The sequence below is a fragment of the Brachyhypopomus gauderio genome, chromosome 6, assembly GCF_052324685.1.
Source record: "Brachyhypopomus gauderio isolate BG-103 chromosome 6, BGAUD_0.2, whole genome shotgun sequence".
NCBI classification, from domain to species: Eukaryota; Metazoa; Chordata; class Actinopteri; order Gymnotiformes; family Hypopomidae; genus Brachyhypopomus; species Brachyhypopomus gauderio.
In genome coordinates this window covers 18659692-18677859 of record NC_135216.1, presented here as the reverse complement: position 1 = coordinate 18677859, position 18168 = coordinate 18659692, and the positions used below count along the sequence as shown (strand labels likewise).

The 18168-nt window shown below is 42.3% G+C and overlaps 1 protein-coding gene across 3 annotated transcripts; it reads left to right on the top strand.

Moving 5' to 3' along the window:
- The first annotated feature begins 210 nt into the window (after positions 1–210).
- Positions 211–15266, top strand: kat2b (K(lysine) acetyltransferase 2B). Of its 3 annotated transcripts, none has more exons than XM_077009340.1 (18): positions 211–1098; positions 2727–2865; positions 2996–3141; positions 3499–3585; positions 4325–4506; positions 7341–7532; positions 7833–7930; positions 8859–8972; positions 9189–9328; positions 9792–10000; positions 10500–10626; positions 10797–10907; positions 11103–11246; positions 11473–11587; positions 11693–11723; positions 12581–12641; positions 13858–13942; positions 14253–15266. In XM_077009340.1, the coding sequence occupies exons 1-18, from the start codon at positions 898–900 to the stop codon at positions 14444–14446; spliced, it is 2376 nt and encodes a 791-aa protein (XP_076865455.1). In that variant the 5' UTR covers positions 211–897; the 3' UTR covers positions 14447–15266. The 3 variants fall into 3 exon arrangements, with proteins under 3 accessions (XP_076865455.1, XP_076865454.1, XP_076865456.1); XM_077009339.1 differs by having other exon boundaries at positions 12578–12641; XM_077009341.1 differs by having other exon boundaries at positions 956–1093; positions 12578–12641.
- The last annotated feature ends 2902 nt before the right edge of the window (positions 15267–18168 follow it).

Below are 18168 nucleotides of genomic sequence, written 5' to 3'. Positions count from 1 at the left end.
ATTATAATCAATGGTGGTCTTATAAATGTATGTAGTGTTATTAACAAAAAAAAAAAAAAAAAAAAAAAAAGAACCAGACCCTTCAGGTCATCAGTGGTCTTGTTTTCCTGGACGTAACTCACGACTGCACTTACCTGCACAATTACCTATTCACTAAAGTTTTGACAGTAATCACTGGTGGATGTGGTGCAATATTTGACTTTGCGCAATTCGACAATTTTAAGGTTAATGTTGCGTGTACACATCTTCAGCCCTGCGTTGTAATTAGTCACTTTACGTTGTGCTCGAGCTCGCCCTCCGTCAGTCTCGCGCGTCGTGTGTAGTTAACCAGGGAGTGTAGCCCATGAGGTTGTTGGTTTTAAAATGGCACCGAGTTATTGCCCGACTGTACTACTAAGAAGAGGAGCAACACGTGGAAGTTTGGGTTGAAAACCTTCAAGGGCTAAAAATGATTTTCATCTTCCATCAGACGTAGATTTGCACAGTCCTAATCGAATGTGCCTTGTATTTCATAGGTTTGATGGCAGTGCATAATGAATACACGCTGGGCGTGTACCGTTAAGAGTTGCTGCACTTCCTTCTACGTGTGGTTTCTGCAGTAATACTTGAAATTAACTATAAACAAATACGGTTATACTCGTATTTTACCACCTCTTAATAGCGTCCATTTGACCTTGAAATTGCAGCCGAGTGCTGTATTTTTGTATCCTCCCCTGCTCGGAGTCGTAGTGGAGTCGTATCCTTTATGTTTCCCCTAGTGGACGCGCGAAGCATTTACAATGTCAAATGAAAAACAGGGATGAACGCCATGTCTGATCCCGCTGTGGAGGAGTAGAGAGCGACGCGCTGCGCGGTCGTCGAGGATTTCGGAGCACAAAATCGAAGCCGGGATCCGAGATGGCGGAAAATTCGGGGATTCAACAGGGCTCCCCGGCCGTGGGCGCGGCGGGCTCCACTCCGGCCGCGCCGGGAGCTGGCGGATCGGAATGTTCTGGCACCGCGGTGGGCTCCGCACGTATCGCCGTGAAGAAGGCTCAGCTCCGCTCCTCCCCGCGCCTGAAGAAACTGGAGAAACTCGGTGTATACTCCTCTTGTAAGGTTCGTCGCAGACGCAGTCATGTATACTAAAGCAGAATGTGAAATCCGGTAACGTCTGTCGATTTTTTTCGTTTAGTTTATCTGGTGTTATACGAGTGCTGCTTCCAACTGAACTCACTCTTAAATGTGCAAGCACAGCACAAAAGCCACCGCTTCACCCACCATTACGTTTTAAATTAGCTGGGGACGGTTTCCCCTCACCGTAATGGTCTTTTTGCATGCAAGCCCACTAATAACACGAGAGAATATGTTGTGTGCGAGTATTTCCGTGATCTGAGCAGATAAAACGCTGTTTGGCCAAAGTGGGTAAGAGGACGTAAACACTGGGCAGAGTTGGCGGGCTGTCAGTTTAAGTGTTTTAGATCAGGCGTGCACGTTTTTATCTTGTTGACTGCATTTTTTTGGGATATTTATGCCGACATGAGTAAGCTGTCCTGTTTAACTTTGTTATGAAACACGAGACGTGCAAAGCGTCCGTCCTCGGGAGGCTCGAGCGGCGTCTTTGTTATGACAGGATGACAGCTGCTGGGGGGCGGGGCCTCGCACGCGCACGTTCCAGCGCGCTGCCACAGCTTCGTGTTTTTTTTTTGTTAAGTTTTATTGGAATATTAGAAGTTAATGAAATTAGAGTTTAACAAATGAGAAGTTCGTTATTCGATCTCCGGTTTTTTGCCCATTCGAAATCTAATGTATAGTCCTCATCCTGAAGTGAAATCGATCTACAGACATGTGCTTAAGCTAAATTTGGAAGCGTTATTGTTTGGGAATATTCAAATAGATTTAAATGGTTTCGACTTGAGCTGAATGTAGCAGTAATAATCATGGGCTATTTAAACTGCTTATTTTGAAAATCTGTTTAAATTGAATGATACTTTTCCTTACGTTATGCTTATGCCTGATAAAGTGGAGTGTCGATACAATGTAGATGTATCTAAAAATGCCAACAGAAGGTAGATGTATATAGTAAAGGGTTATTTACTAATGTATATAATAAAGAGTTAAGTATTTACTAATGTATCTAATAAAGGGTTAGGTACTTACTAATGTATCTAATGAAGAGTTAAGTGCTTACTAATGTATCTATAAAGGGTTAGGTACTTACTAATGTATCTAATGAAGAGTTAAGCGCTTACTAATGTATTTATAAAGGGTTAGGTATAGGGGGCAGTCATGGCCTGGTGGTAGGGAACTGGTCTTGTGACCGGAGGGTCGTGGGTTCAATTCCCAGACCTGAGGCCATGACTGAGGTGCCCTTGAGCAAGGCACCTACCCACAACTGCTCCCTGTGCGCCAGGCTAGGGCTGCCCACCGCTCTGGGCATGTGTGATCCACAGACCCCTAGTAATCATCTAGTGTGTGTGTGTGTGTGTGTGTGTGTGTGTGTGTGTTCTAACTGCACAGATGGGTTAAAAGTGGAGGACCAATTTCGATTGCTGTGAAAAAATCACAATTGACAACATATGGCACATTTACATTTACTAACGTATCTATAAAGGGTTAGGTATTTATTAATGTATCTAAAAAGTCTTAAAAAATTATCTTAGCAAAATTGGTCAAAACTATATAAATTTATGCTAGTGTTTAAGCCCTACCATTTCTGGCAGCTGATGTTATAGTTTCTCCCTCAGGCTGAAGGAGCTTGTAAATGTAATGGCTGGAAAAGTCAGAATCCACCGCCGACCCCACCACCCCCAACCCCTCCTAGGGCAGAGCAGTCGATTGCTGTTAATCTCCTTGAGCCGTGCCGGAGCTGCAGTCATCCCTTAGGTAAGATGCGGATACTGGAGACGCAAAAATGTAGTAGTCCCAAATGTCTGCCTGTGGTGTGTAATGTAAACTGCATGGGGGAATATGACAGACCTGTTGAGTAAGGCTTCATTCCTCTCATATCAACCAGGCGATCATGTGACACACCTGGAGAACGTATCAGAAGAGGAGATGAACAGGCTGCTGGGTATTGTGCAGGATGTGGAGTACCTCTACACCTGTGTCCACAAGGAGGAGGATGCTGACACTAAACAAGTCTACTTCTCTCTGTTTAAGGTGATTTTCTGAATTCACTGTGACATGTCCCTCACCAACTCTACTTTTCAGTTTTTCTAACTATAAAGGACTCATTATACATATAAAGTATTACGTATATGAATAGTATATTAGGGTGCATGCTGGATTTTGTTTACATTGACATTTTGAATTACATTTACTGGAAGTCTGGAGCGTCTGGAAGTTAGCAGACACTCTTCTCTACTCAGCTAGCTAGCACAAAAAGGTTACAGTCCAAAAATAAAATTTAAACTAAGACACTGCCAGAAACAAGTGTCATGGCTGAAACCTAGATTATATGTGTTTTTGATGTGTCTTTCTTAGGCAAGTCCTAACATGCATGTTAAATATTTTTAGCTGCTGAGGAAATGCATATTGCAAATGGGGAAGCCTGTGGTGGAAGCTTTGGAGAGCCCACCATTTGAGAAACCCAGCATTGAACAGGTAAACTGATATATATAAGTTCGATTCTCGGTCTGGGCTGCTCTGTGTGGAGTTTGCATGTTCTCCCTGTGCCTGTGTGGGTTTTCTCCGGGTACTCCGGTTTCCTCCCATGGTCCAAAGACATGCGTGTTAGGTTGATTGATCACTCTAAATTGCCCGTAGGTGTGCGTGCGTGTGTGTGTGTTGGCCATGTGGTGGACTGGCGACCTGCCCATGGTGTACCCTGCCTTCGCCTGGAGTTGCTGGGATTGGCTCCAGCCACCCAAAGCATGTGACATAGTTAAAGGAATAGCTAATCCAAGTATGTGACATAGTGAATGACATAGCTAACCCAAAAAATGTGACATTGCTAATGACATAGGTTCAAAATGAAAAGTTATAGATTATGTTGTCAGACTGACTATACCTCAGTGTTCCTTACGTAAATGTTCTTGGATGCAGAATAGCTGATGAAAGTAGTTACGATCACATAAGCGGTGATTTAGAACAGACATGGCTTCTTTGAAGTCAGAATTTATTGTTTCCAAACTATTTCTATGGGTCCCTTTTGAAAATGCTACACCTCAAGGTACTAGTCAAATATTCCCAGCTTGACATAGAAGTTATGATTATGAATCATTTAATAAAGTGGTTTTGAGAATGAACTTCACATAAAAACAAAATGTTTTGCTGTTTCTTTTGTTAGTTTTGAAGCACTGTCAAGTCTTATTTACATACTGGATGTTGTCCTGTGTCCTAGGGGGTGAATAACTTTGTGCAGTATAAGTTCAGTCACCTCCCTTGTAAAGAGCGGCAAACCATTGTGGAGCTGGCCAAGATGTTCCTCAAGCAGATCAACTTCTGGCAGCTAGAGACTCCATCCCAGAGGAAGCAGCGGGTAGCCCCTGATGATGCTGCTGGTTACAAGATCAACTACACCAGGTACACCAGAGCCGAGGGACATCGCCATACAGCTGTGTTTCCTTCTCCATGGGAACACTGTGCTGTAATTGTGCCTGTTCATGTGTGTGTGTGTGTGTGTGTTGTCTTTGTGTACTGCATTTATGTGTTTCACATGTAGTTTGTGTGTCTTTGTTTATATGAGTGTTTACTTGTGGTTTGTGTAGACATGCCTTTGTTTACTTGTGTGTTTTATGGTCACATGTGTGTTTGTATGTAAGGGCTTTGTGTGTATGTGCCTGTGTAAATATCTACGTGTGTATATACCAGAGACCGTATATATAAGTGGACTGGACGATACGAGTGAAAAGTGAAGCCTCTGTGAGTCAGCTGCCCTCTAGTGGCTGGCTGCAGTACAACTTTTAACCCCGCCCATTCCCATGTAAGCGGACGGGCCGGACGAGAAACTTTGAATTTTTATTACACGTAAAATGTTTTTTGAGCAATTATATTTAGTCAATTCTATAACACCCCATTGCGTTAGTATCTCTCCCAGTGTTTTTCTCTACGATAAACAGATTTTATAGAAGTTATTAAGTGTTATCTAAAGGGGTGTGGTGATAAGGTGTTAATAGCTGCATTGGTTGACATCTAATACCAGACGCTCAAATGTGAACACGCTCAACATCAAAGCTCTCGACAGCAAAACTCTCGACAGCAGTATTAAAACCTTTTACCTTTGTTTATTTTGTAAAATGTAAAAAGTGTCTATACTGGTGGGCGTTTCCTAATGAATGTTGGGGCGGAGATAAGGTCTCTGGCGGAGATACTGTCCTGCCTACCGGTTCTAATGCGCATGCTCTGGCTCCAATTGTCATTTACTGCGCAAGCGCATCCAAGATGGCGGTGTCCGTGCGGCCATCTTGGTGGCTTTATAAGTTCACAATGGGAGTCAACGGCGACGTACCGTCCATTATATATACGGTCACTGGTATATACACTCACTGGCCACTTTATTAGATACACCTTGCTAGTACTGGGTTGTACTTTTGCCTGCAAAACTGCCTTAATCCTTCGTGGCATAAATTCAACAAGGAACTGGAAACATTCCTCAGAGAGTCTGGTCCATATTGACATGATAGCATCACTCAGTTGCTGCAGATTTGTCGACTGCACATCCATGATGCAAATCTCCCATTCCACCACATCCCAAAGGTGCTCTATTGGATTGAGATCTGGTGACTGTGGAGGCCATTTGAGTACATTGAACTCATTGTCGTGTTCAAGTAACCAGTCTGAAGCCGGGTTTCCATCCAAACCTTTCGAAAAAATAATGCGCAATTTCCAAGTTTCGGCAGAAAAAAATGCGAATTAAGCTTTGTTTCCATTCATTACAGATATGCGAATAAACTTTAGATCAAGTGAGAGGACGCCAAACAATAGTGGTTTTTACATCCATCTGGCAGTTACGCATTTTTGCACGTTGAGGTTTTGAAACTTTTTTTTTCTTTTCAATACATGGAGAAGTAAAATTCAATTTTTGCTCTCTCCAGAACTGTTTTTGTATGCATTTGCCATCTTTACATCGCGATCATGTACAGAACCACATGATTTGAGGCATGATACGTCATCGTTAGTGCAAAAAACCCTTTTCCATCCAGTTTTTCCGAATTTTGGTGATGCGGTAGTCTAACTTTTCCACCTCCTCCTAGCGTAAAAATCTTTTTGCGATATTTGGTGCTTTTTTCGAATTTTGGACTTTTTCCATCCAGCTTTTTTCATGCGCATTTTCAAAATGCGCAAAAACTTGGTGGATGGAAAACCCTCTTGAGATGATTCGCGCTTTATGACATGGTGCGTTATCCTGCTGGAAGTAGCCATCAGAAGATGGGTACACTGTGGTCATAAAGGGATGGACATGGTCAGCAACAATACTCAGGTAGGCTGTGGCATTGACATGATGCTCAATTGGTACTAATGGAGGAGGGGGGGGGGGGGTATCCCCCACACCATTGCCCCACCACCACCAGCCTGAACCGTTGATGCAAGGCAGGATGGATCCATGCTTTTATGTTGTTGACTCCAAATTCTGACCCTACAATCTGAATGTCGCAGCAGAACTCGAGACTCATCAGACCAGGCAACATTTTTCCAATCTTCTATTCTCCAATATTTGTGAGCCTGTGTGAATTGTAGCCTCACTTTCCTGTTCTTAGCTGACAGGAGTGGCACCCGGTGTGGTCTTCTGCTGCTGTAGCCCATCTGCCTCAGGGTTCTGTTCTGTCAGCCTGAACCAGTCTGGCCATTTTTCTCTGATCTCTGGCATCAACAAGGCATTTGCGCCCACAGAACTGCTGCTCACTGGATATTTTCTGTTTTTTGGAGCATTCTCTTTAAACCCTAGGGATGGTTGTGCATGAAAATCCCAGTAGATCAGCAGTTTCTGAAATACTCAGACCAGCCATCTTGTCACCAACAACCATCCCACGTTCAAATCACTTTTATTCCCCATTTTGATGCTCGGTTTGAACTGCAGGAGATCGTCTTGGCCATGTCTACATGCCTAAATACATTGAGTTGCTACCATGTGATTGGCTGATTCGACATTTGCGTTAATGAGTAGCTGGACAGGTGTACCTAATAAAGTGGTGTGTGTGTGTGTGTGTATATATATATATGTATGTATGTATGTGTATATATATATATATATATATATGTGTATGTCACAGCCATATTTTATGTATGTATATGTATGTATATATGTATGTATGCCTGTATTTGTCTTTCTATGTTTAACTTGTGTGTGCCTGTGTTTCTATGTGTGCCTGTGTTTCTATGTGTGTTTGTGTTTATATGTGTGTTTGTGTGTGTTGCAGGTGGCTGTGCTACTGTAATGTGCCACTGTTCTGTGACAGCCTCCCGCGCTACGAGGCCACGCAGGTTTTCGGGCGCACTCTCCTGCGTTCCGTCTTCACGGTCATGAGGAAGCAGTTGCTGGAGCAGGCCAGACAGGAGAAGGACAAACTGCCTCCTGAAAAACGCACACTCATCCTCACCCACTTCCCCAAGTGAGGACACAGACCACAAACAACACATAGCATCACACCTCCTGTCTTGAGTCTGCATACTGTTATGAATGTGTTTTATGAATACTGTGTGGGTGTGTGTTGTGCCTGTGTGTGTGTGTGTGTGTGTGTGTGTGTGTGTGTGTGTGTGTGTGTGTTCCTGCATGTGTGCATACACGTGTGTGTGTGTGTGTGTGTGCGTGCATGTGACTGGATGTGTAGGCTTCTGCGTTTGTGTTTCTGTATATGTGCATGCATATATTCATGTGTTTGTGTGTGCGTGTGTGTGTGCATGTGTATTAGGTTCCTGTCTATGCTGGAGGAGGAGGTGTACAGTTCCAGTTCTCCTATCTGGAGTGAAAACTTCATGGCTGGCTCTTCAGGGGGCCAAATCCCCAGAGGTGACTAGACTGAAACACTGAACTTCTCCTGAAGTATAGCCGTCCCTCAGAATTAGCAAATTCAGTTGGAGCAGGAGGGGAATTGAATTAATAATTCAATTAATATATGGCCTTATGCAGCAATAAATAAATAGTAGTAAAATAAAAAGTGCTAAATATCATTATTAGGTAGCTACAGTGTAGAGCTACACACTGATCCCAGAGCAGTCTAGACTAGCATGAGGAGCAAGAGGAGAAGCAGTTATGCTTATACAGCTCTAACATGTCAGACAGGCACACATGAGACGTCCATCTCCTTCCACCAGTCCACAATTACATGTGATTCCTGGTCAAAGTATTTTTGGGGGTGGCTTGTAGCTCATGTTATGTAGCTAGCTGGGTAATATGTTAGATTTGCAAGCCCTTTCTATTCTGTGTCTATTGTCTATTTCATGGAATATTCATTTGTTTCTTATCCAGTGCCCCCACACTCTCTCTAAATGAGGAGTGAGTTTGTTGCTCTTGCCCACAGCCCCTCTCACACAGGACCTACCTGGCCCTCTCACGTTTCAACCCCATGTTAGGCAGGTTGCTCCTTTTGTCCATTTGTTAGAACTTAACTAGATAACCAGACGTTAACGAGAGAGGTATCACAATTGTGTGTGCCATATGGTTCCTCGGGCAACAAGGAGGCCCGAGTTAAGAAGTAGACAGCTGGATGTGTGGTGTGTTTCAGGTGCACACCCCTGTGGAGATGCATTCACAACTTGCTGCATAAGCAGAAGCACTTCCTCCACACGGCAGATTAGGGTTTCATTAGCATGGTGGAAAGACTTTCACTTTGTGTAGGTTTGTTTAGAAAGAGCTTTGACTTTGTGGAGGTTTGTGATTTAAGCTGGTGTATGCATGATGAATCTCTCTTGATTGCTGATGTTTGGGTTCTGTTCAGTGATCAGTGTGGCCCGGACACTGTACTGCACCAGTAGCTCCACCCCTGTGGACACGGCAGGGGTGGACAGTGTGAGTCCAGCACGGAAAACTGCATCTGTGGAACCCAGCCCAGGCAAGCACGACTATCACCTATAATTCATCATGCTAAGCACCATCTATCTATTATCTCTCGATTGTAATTTTTTTAATGCTCTGATGTGGTGGCGGTGGAGGCTTTGTACAATATTTTAAATTTTATGTTCCAGCTAATAAAGATGCAGTTTACAGTTGGTTAATTGGAATCAAAGCTTGCACCTTTCAGTGTTTTTGGTTGTGGATGTGTTTGAAGGTGGAGAAAAACGAAAGTCTTTAGAGACCATGTCTCATGAGTGTGCTAAGAAAGCCCGGGTTATTGGTGATATTCCCATGGAGCTGATTAACGAAGTCATGTCCACCATCACGGACCCCACCGCTATGCTCGGACCGGAGGTACAGAATCTGTGATGATTATTGTAGTGATATATCACAATAATGTCAGGGCCTGCTCAATGATGTCCAGTGAATCTGTAAATGTAAAATGTATATGTGCCGTATTTTGTCAATTATGATTTTTACACCGCAATCGAAATTTGTCCTCCGCTTTTAACCCATCTGTGCAGTTAGAACACGCACACACACACTAGTGATTACTTAGGGGGCTGTGGATCACACGTGCCCAGAGCGGTGGGCAGCCCTAGCCCGGCGCCCAGGGAGCAGTTGGGGTTAGGTGCCTTGCTCAAGGGCACCTCAGTCATGGCCTCAGGTCTGGGAATCGAACCCGCGACCCTCCGGTCACAAGACCAGTTCCCTACCACCAGGCCATGACTGAAACCACAGTTATGGCTTTTTGTATATTTGTTGCTGGTTTCAACTGCAATTTAAACTCTCACTCTGTTCTCCACCTTCCCCTCAGACGAGCCTGCTGTCGGCTCACTCTGCCCGAGATGAAGCCGCTCGACTAGAAGAGCGTCGAGGAGTGATCGAGTTCCACGTCATTGGCAACTCCCTCAATCAAAAGCCCAACAGGAGCATCTTGATGTGGCTCGTGGGTCTCCAGAATGTCTTCTCCCACCAGCTGCCCCGCATGCCCAAAGAGTACATCACACGCCTCGTCTTCGACCCGTATGTCCCGTCTGCTGGTGACCTTTGAACTGTTAACTGCTTGTGTCCTGTGTTAGGATAGAATACCTCCTTTTATACTGATCATGCTTGTCTGTAGTATTTGGTATTATTGCCCCCACTGCCACCTTTAAGCCACACTTCTTGGCTACTGCGACTATTTAGTCTTTCATCTGAGACAGCCTCTTATATGAAGAGTGGTCTGTAATGTAATGAGACCATGGACGTAATTTTGATTTCAAAAGTGGGGGGGGGGCATGGATTCGTCGCTATTTAAATATTTGGATTTAACCGTAAAAACTGGGGGGGACCAAAGCCGGCTTTTGAAAAAGTCCCCCCCCCCAAAATTACGTCCGTGAATGAGACAGCCTCTTATATGAAGAGTGGTCTGTAATGTAATGAGACAGCCTCTTATATGAGAAGGCGTGGTCTGTAATGCAATCCTGAGCTATTATCCTCATTTATTTTTAGTTAGTAACAGAGTTTTGCCCTCCACACACAGGAAGCACAAGACACTGTCTCTAATCAAAGATGGCCGTGTAATTGGGGGGATCTGCTTCCGCATGTTCCCATCGCAGGGCTTCACGGAGATTGTTTTTTGTGCTGTAACGTCCAACGAGCAGGTCAAGGTACGACTGTCCAGCCACTATTTCATCTCTTCCAGTTGTCCATGTTGCACCTTCCATCCCCTCTTTCCATTACAAGCTTACACAGCTCTGTTTGATTTTCACTCAAACAGAAATTGTCAATAATTATTGTCAGTGATGAAGCACCAGTGTAATTATTGGTCTTTCTCCAGGGTTATGGAACTCACCTTATGAACCATCTGAAAGAGTACCACATCAAGCATGAGATCCTCAACTTCCTCACATATGCTGATGAGTACGCTATTGGTTACTTCAAAAAGCAGGTCAGTGTGATTGGCTGTTCAAAATGCATGGGAAAAAAACAGTATTGAACACTATTTTCATTAGTTAAGTACATATTTATCAGTTTACACCAATTGAATATATGTTACTGATATATTAAAATAATCCAAAATCCAAAATTTTTTTTTCACGTGTGATGATTGTGTTAATTCAGATTTTCTTTCTTTCTGCACTAGGGCTTTTCAAAGGACATTAAAGTGCCCAAAGCCAAGTATGTGGGCTACATTAAGGATTATGAAGGTGCCACACTAATGGGCTGTGAGCTCAACCCGAGCATCCCCTACACAGAGTTCTCCGTCATCATCAAAAAACAGAAAGAGGTGTGTGTATGTATGTGTGTGTGTGTGTGTGTACGCGTGTCTGTATGTGAGTAGACACGTTTGTATTCTTGTCACCCACATTTCCTAGTACGTTGTGGTACAACAGTCTGTTTGTGAACCATTTTCTGCTCCGCGCTACAAGGCTGTTAAGACAGGATGTTGGGAAATAGGTGAACATTTTCTTCCTCTGCTTACCGGACTCTGTGATTGTCTCCATATCTTGTAGATCATTAAAAAGCTGATCGAGAGGAAACAGGCACAGATTCGGAAGGTGTATCCTGGCCTGTCCTGTTTTAAGGAAGGTGTTCGACAGATTCCCATTGAGAGTATTCCAGGCATACGTACGTGAATAAGCATTTTGGCATTGGATCAGTGTGTCTGTGCTATGTTGTGTGTGCTTCTCATTTTTAGAGATCTCAGTTCTTGTTTATTTCTTCTATTTACAGGTGAAACAGGCTGGAAACCTGTGGGGAAAGGGTAAAAACAAATACCATCTTTTTTTTAAGTGTTTTTTTTTTCGTGTTTTCTTGGATTGCTTCTGTGTTTAAGCACAATGAGCACATCAGACATACATACATAATTTTTTTATTCATACATGAATTTGAAAGTACTAATACTGTACATGTTAACCTGTTAAAGTACTGCTATTACTCTACACACATAAGTAGGAAATTACTGTTTTCACTGTAAGCATGTATGTAGGAAATTACTTCTATTACTGTACACGTGTAAGCAGTAAATGTGCACTTATCAGATTTGATTGCAAATATACTGTTTAAATATAGTTTATGTTCAAGACCTGTTATCCATTATTTTACTAGGAACTTTGAAATATTTACAAGCAACATCTGACTAAGTTCTAACAAATATTTTTCTAGTACAATTGTGTACTGGTAAATTTATATGTGTTAATTATTCATTAATCAGTGATCAATTATTTGCCAAGGTATTTGACATTGTGTCTCACTATCAAGACAGAAGCACATTACAGTAAACAGAACTGAGTAAACTAGTCAGAGAAGCAATCCTGGCAGTTATGTGCTACGAACACTGTTTGTATTTCACTTTAAATGAATCAGTGTTCCAGTCACGTTAGAGCTGGAAAAGTGTTTTAGGGCTCAGCACGACTGCAGTGACTGGAGTTGATCTGTTCATCATTAGCTTGCCAGGATTTTTTACAATCTGAAATAAACCTGTAGAACCTGAATTGATTTGGTTTTGGGATTAAGAGTTTTACTCAGCTGATCATGTGACCTTGGTGACTCATCCATGCTTGGAAGTGATTGTGGGTGAGTCTGTAAAAATGTAACATCAGTCTTTGTTTGTTACAGCAGAGAGGTAAAAGATCCAGATCATCTGTACAGCACCTTAAAGACCATTCTGCAACAGGTCAAGGTGATCACACGTGTACACACACTCTAGTGATCACACATGTACACGCTCTAGTGATCACCAGAGGTGGGTAGAGTATTCAACAATTTTACTCAAGTAAAAGTAGTTACTTGAACCAAATTTTACTCAAGTAAAAGTAAGTGTGCATCCAAAAATGTACTTGAGTAAAAGTTAAAAAGTACTTTGATTATAAGCTACTCAAGTAGTGAGTAAATGCAGAGTACTGTCTCGCGTCAGTAAATTATATCATGGAAAATTGAATTACTGGAAACAATGACTTTTAATGATAACAAAAATAATTTATTATAAATAAATATAATATATAAATATTATTTATTATAAATATGTATTTTTGTTTGTTCCTAATTATTAGGCCTGAGTAACTTCAATGTATTCCACAAAGGCACTAACTGAGCAGACTGTCAGCCAATACGTGTCGCTACAACTTGACGCCAACTGAAACAATTTGTAGCAAACTTTGCTTCAACTAAATAATTATATATTGCTAGTGTGAACACTCACAGAGTTTGAACTGGTTTTTAGTATTGCACTGTGTTACATTTAATAATTACATCATACTAAATTATGCCTGCAGTTGTATCAAAGATATAGCATTACACAAAGAAGTCAAAATTATACATATGGCAAACTTATCGCAACATGTTTCCTCAAATTTGACGTTGAGTTCTTGTACGCTGAAATGTCCACATGTTTTGGCAGACACAACTGACAGCGCATTATATAACTGTCCTTTTACACGTTTGTAATGTAAACATTGGCTGTATGAGGTCAGGGATGTTCGGTAGGTTTTTCTGTCACTTTCTTGCTACCAGTGGAGAAAGTTTGCGTATGCGATCACGTGACTGACCGGCTTCATTTGATTGGTCACACATACTCAGGTGACAAGATGTTGGTCAGTCTTCTCACTGAAAAACGAATTATTTACAAAACTAAAGTAACAGTAGCGAGCAGGTACAAATCCGATTGTAATGGAGTAAGAGTTGTGTTTTTCTCACCACATATTTACTCAAGTAAAAGTAGAAGTCTTTCATATTAAAACTACTCTCACAAGTACATTTTTTCCAAAAAGGTACTTGAGTAAATGTAACGCGTTCCTGCCCACTTCTGGTGATCACACATGTACACACTCCATATGTCCAACCCTTCATAAACTGGGTGTGTGGACGTGTCAGCTGACGTATTTCCTGTGTTCACCCAGTCGCACCAGAACGCATGGCCCTTTATGGAGCCTGTTAAGAAGATCGAAGCACCTGGTTATTACCAGGTCATTCGCTTTCCTATGGGTATGTGTGCGATACACCATTCTCTCATAGTCCACAGTTCTGCCAACATGAACCACTAAACACCTCTTTATTCTCCCTCAGTTTCTCAGTGCTGGTGAAGTATGCATATTCTGTGTATTTTAGTATGTTCTCTGCTCCTAGAACACCAGGGTTATGGTTAGAGCTAACAGGTTACAGCTGCAGTTACAGCTGCAGGTTGATGTGAGCAGTACAAGCTTACACAGCAGTTTTGCTTCACTCCTGCTTTTTTTTTTTTTTTTTTTACATCATCATCATCCACATGACATTTTGTGTTTGCACATGTGTGTAGACTTGAAGACCATGAGTGAGCGTTTGAAGAGTCGCTACTACACAACACGGAAGCTGTTCATGGCAGACATGCAGCGGATCTTCACGAATTGTCGCGAGTACAACCCGCCAGAGAGCGAGTACTACAAGTGTGCCAACCTGCTGGAGAAGTTCTTCTATGTGAAGATCAAAGAGGCAGGCCTCATAGACAAGTAGCACAAACCATGATCCTCTTTGACCTGAGGTTCATCGCCTGGCTCCTCAAATGTGCTGTGTAGCACTGAGATCTTAAGGTCATAAGATCATTGTAAGTCAGGAGAGGTTCCTGAGTGTATGATCATATTATGCTTATTAGAATCATGAGTGTGTGAATGTATGTGTGTGTGCACATGTGGGCACTGGTGCTGTGTGCAGAGGACTTTTTTGTGTGAACAGAATGTCCCTCATGTCAGATCTTTAAGTGTTACTCTTGCCAAAAACATAACATTTCACATGTGCATTTAGACTTGGAATCTGTGTACATATCAACATATCAAAGAAAGGTGGATATTTTTGATGATTGGTCAAGAGTTTGGTTCATGTAATAATACCTTCTCTATAATTCATTCAGATGACATGGCTCATAAATAGCCACATTACTGTGCTGCCTGTTGTGTGTTAAATCTGCACTTATTTATTATTTAAAAGGAACTGGGATAAACACAAGTGTTGTTGAAGGTTTTTGGTAAGAAAATATCCCAAGCAGATGTACGTGGTCTTTGTTCTGCATGGCCCATGCTTTGGAAAGTGAAAGTGGAATTTGATAAGTCTTACCATATTTGGTCTTAATAGCTAGGCAGCCTATGGAAAACACACATTTTTATTTAAATACAAGAAACAGATGTGCAATAACGTAGATTTGTTTTGTAAAATGTTTGTACTTTTAAATATTTAGGAAGAGATGGACTTTGTACTATGTTGGGGAATTTTAAGGTGTTTTTATCTTTGGTTTTAAAAACATTTTATAGAATGAATAAAACTTTAGACTGAGACATGATTGTTTAACTATAACTGTATGCTTACTTACGTGATCACATGACAGACACATTCTGATATTTTGACATATGGGCCACATTCTTAGGTACACATGTTCAAACACTGTTAATATAGATGAAAATGGACATGCAAGACATGACAGTACCACAATTTGGAGCACTTATGGTTATATTTCACATCAGTAAGTAATCTCAGTAAGTAAGTAACACATCAGTAAGTAATTTGAAGTAATCTCAGTGTACACTTCTTATGGTCCATACTGCATGGTAATGGGGGATGAATTTCACATTTCACATTCACAGTTTTCAAATACATCTCTAGTAACTAGACTCACTCAGATCTATCTGGAAATCCAGCACTTACCAGGATCTGCCAACAGGTCAGAAGGCTTCTTGGGTCATAAACTGAGATAATGCCTAATATCTTGTTCCTCTCTTTTTTGCTCAGAGAACAAATCTCCATATTAGTACCCAACCTCACATGTAAGGAAAACGTAAGAATGTAGTCTGTGTTGGAACAGATTCTTACTGTCAGACCTGGAGTCACTACCTCCGTCCACCACCAGAGGTCACAATCACCGGGATTTTAGTAATCAGCTGTTTTCTGTCAAAGCTGATTGAACCCAGTACTAAAGCCCATCCTCCCCACCCCTACCTCGCGAAGTATTGCCATCTCTTTAAGAGTGACTACTGAGCATATTCCTAGTGAATTCTCTGATTGTCTTTTTGGTACTTGATCTTGCTCTGGTTTTGTCGTTTGCCCCTGTCTAGCCCTCCGGTACTTCTGCCTGACCTCCCCCGTGTCCTCGGACCTGGATGCTGGTGTCCTGTCATCCCGTGGCCTGTGTCTCTCTTTGCTAATCCCCTTTTTGTGTATTTTTTTCCTCCTTGATTTAAAGGAATTTTGCCTGCACACTCTGCTCATGGATCCTCATTCACAGCCTGATCACCAGGCATTACAGAATACTTCACCCACCCTGGATCCAGCAGACCCACCTGATCTCTACACCGCCTTGATATCACAAGGTACTCTTCTCGGAACGCACAAACAACATCTCAACAATCTGGAGAGGACCATACAGGACTTGACGCAGGTAGTCCAAGGTATAGCCGCAGTGAACCAACCCTTCCAGGTAGCTCCACCCACGGATATCCAACCCACCTCAGCTGTGAGATTGGTGATTCCAGAGAAATATGACTGTTCACCGGGGCTATGCAAAGGTTTTTTGTTGCAATGTTCACTATATTTCAGTCTCCAAAAGCATGCTTTCCCTACAGATCTATCCAAAGTAGCCTTTGTGATCACATTACTCACTGGTAAGTCTTTGAGCTGGGCCACGGAACTCTTGACATCGAACTCCCCGGTTCGAAATTCCTACTCCGCTTTTGAGGGGCATTTTAAAGAGGTCTTTGATCATACCTCCACAGGAGAGGATGCTGGTGAACAACTGCTCCGCCTCAAGCAAGGTAACCGACCAGCAGCCGAACACGCTCTCCAATTCCGTACCCTGGCTGCTTCTAGCGGATGGAATGAACAAGCGCTTCTCACGGTGTATTGCCGGAGTTTGAGCGATGTTTTGAGAGCTGAGATGGCATGTAAGGGGGAGGCCATGTCCCTGAACGACCTCATCCAACTCTCCATACGTCTGGATAACCTAGCCAGCACCTGCTCTCCCCGCACCTCCGGCCCCAGAGACCAGAGGCAGCGCCACCCGAGCCCTCTCGCCCACCGCCAGCCAGGACAAACACACAAACATCCCAGGTCGGCAGCCCCGGCCCTCCAGCCCAGAAAGTGGCCGGCACGAGCAGTCCCCCAAGAGTCGACCCCCAGCCACCAACTTTCAAATACACCTCTGGTAACTAGATTCACTCAGATCTATCTGGAAATCCAGCACGTACCAGGATCTGCCAACAGGTCAGATTGCTTCTTAGGTCATCAACTATGATGATGCTGAATTTGCTGTTCGTCTGTTTTTCCCCAATGAACTAAATTCCACGTTATTTGTTGTGTCACTTATAACTACCTTAATAAACAGCACTTACCAAATTTTGTTCAACAGGTCAGTGCATTTGTTAAGGTATATACTGTGACGTAGTTGAATTGAAACATTAGCCATTAGCCATAAGTGCTCCAAACAAGAATGTAGTCTGTGTTGGAACAGATTCCTCCTGTGTGTTGCATGATCAGAGGTGTAGCACCTTTAACTGCACCCAGTGATACCTGATGACCGTTCCAATTTAAATCCCACCTTGCCCCTCCTTTAAGCCATTCACCTCATGAAATAGTGGCTATAAATGAGCACTTCTACCTTAATGACTGGAGTGATTGAGACGTACATCATCTTTCCAGACAGTCCTACAAAAGAAATGCAAATGACATTTTCTTCATTGTTTCCATAGTGTTAACCTAAAACCTGATCAATGTTTTGGCACAGTATTTCTATACAAATTGCTTGCAAATATAAGTTAAAACTTTTGTGTGTGGTATAATCTGCAGAAAAATATACCTCAACTTGGTAGCACTTTCTACATTTAATGTCTGAAGAAAGTTGCTAAAGTTGAAGTACACTTTTTACAGGATTCAAAACATAGTATCACCATTCCTCTAAGACAATTTCAACATGCCCCAAATTAATCTCAAACATGTATTCAACAATTGATAAATATATGTTTGCATATGTCACTTATAACTACCATAACAAATAGCACTTACCAAATTTGAACTAAATTGCACATTGTTTGTTGCATGTGTCACTTATAACTACCTTAATAAATAGCACTTACCAAATTTTGTTCAACAGGTCAGTGCATTTGTTAAGGTATATACTGTGACGTAGTTGGGAGCTGAAATCCTTGTGTCAATAATTAATTGCATGTAACTCAATTGAAACATTGCTTAAGAAT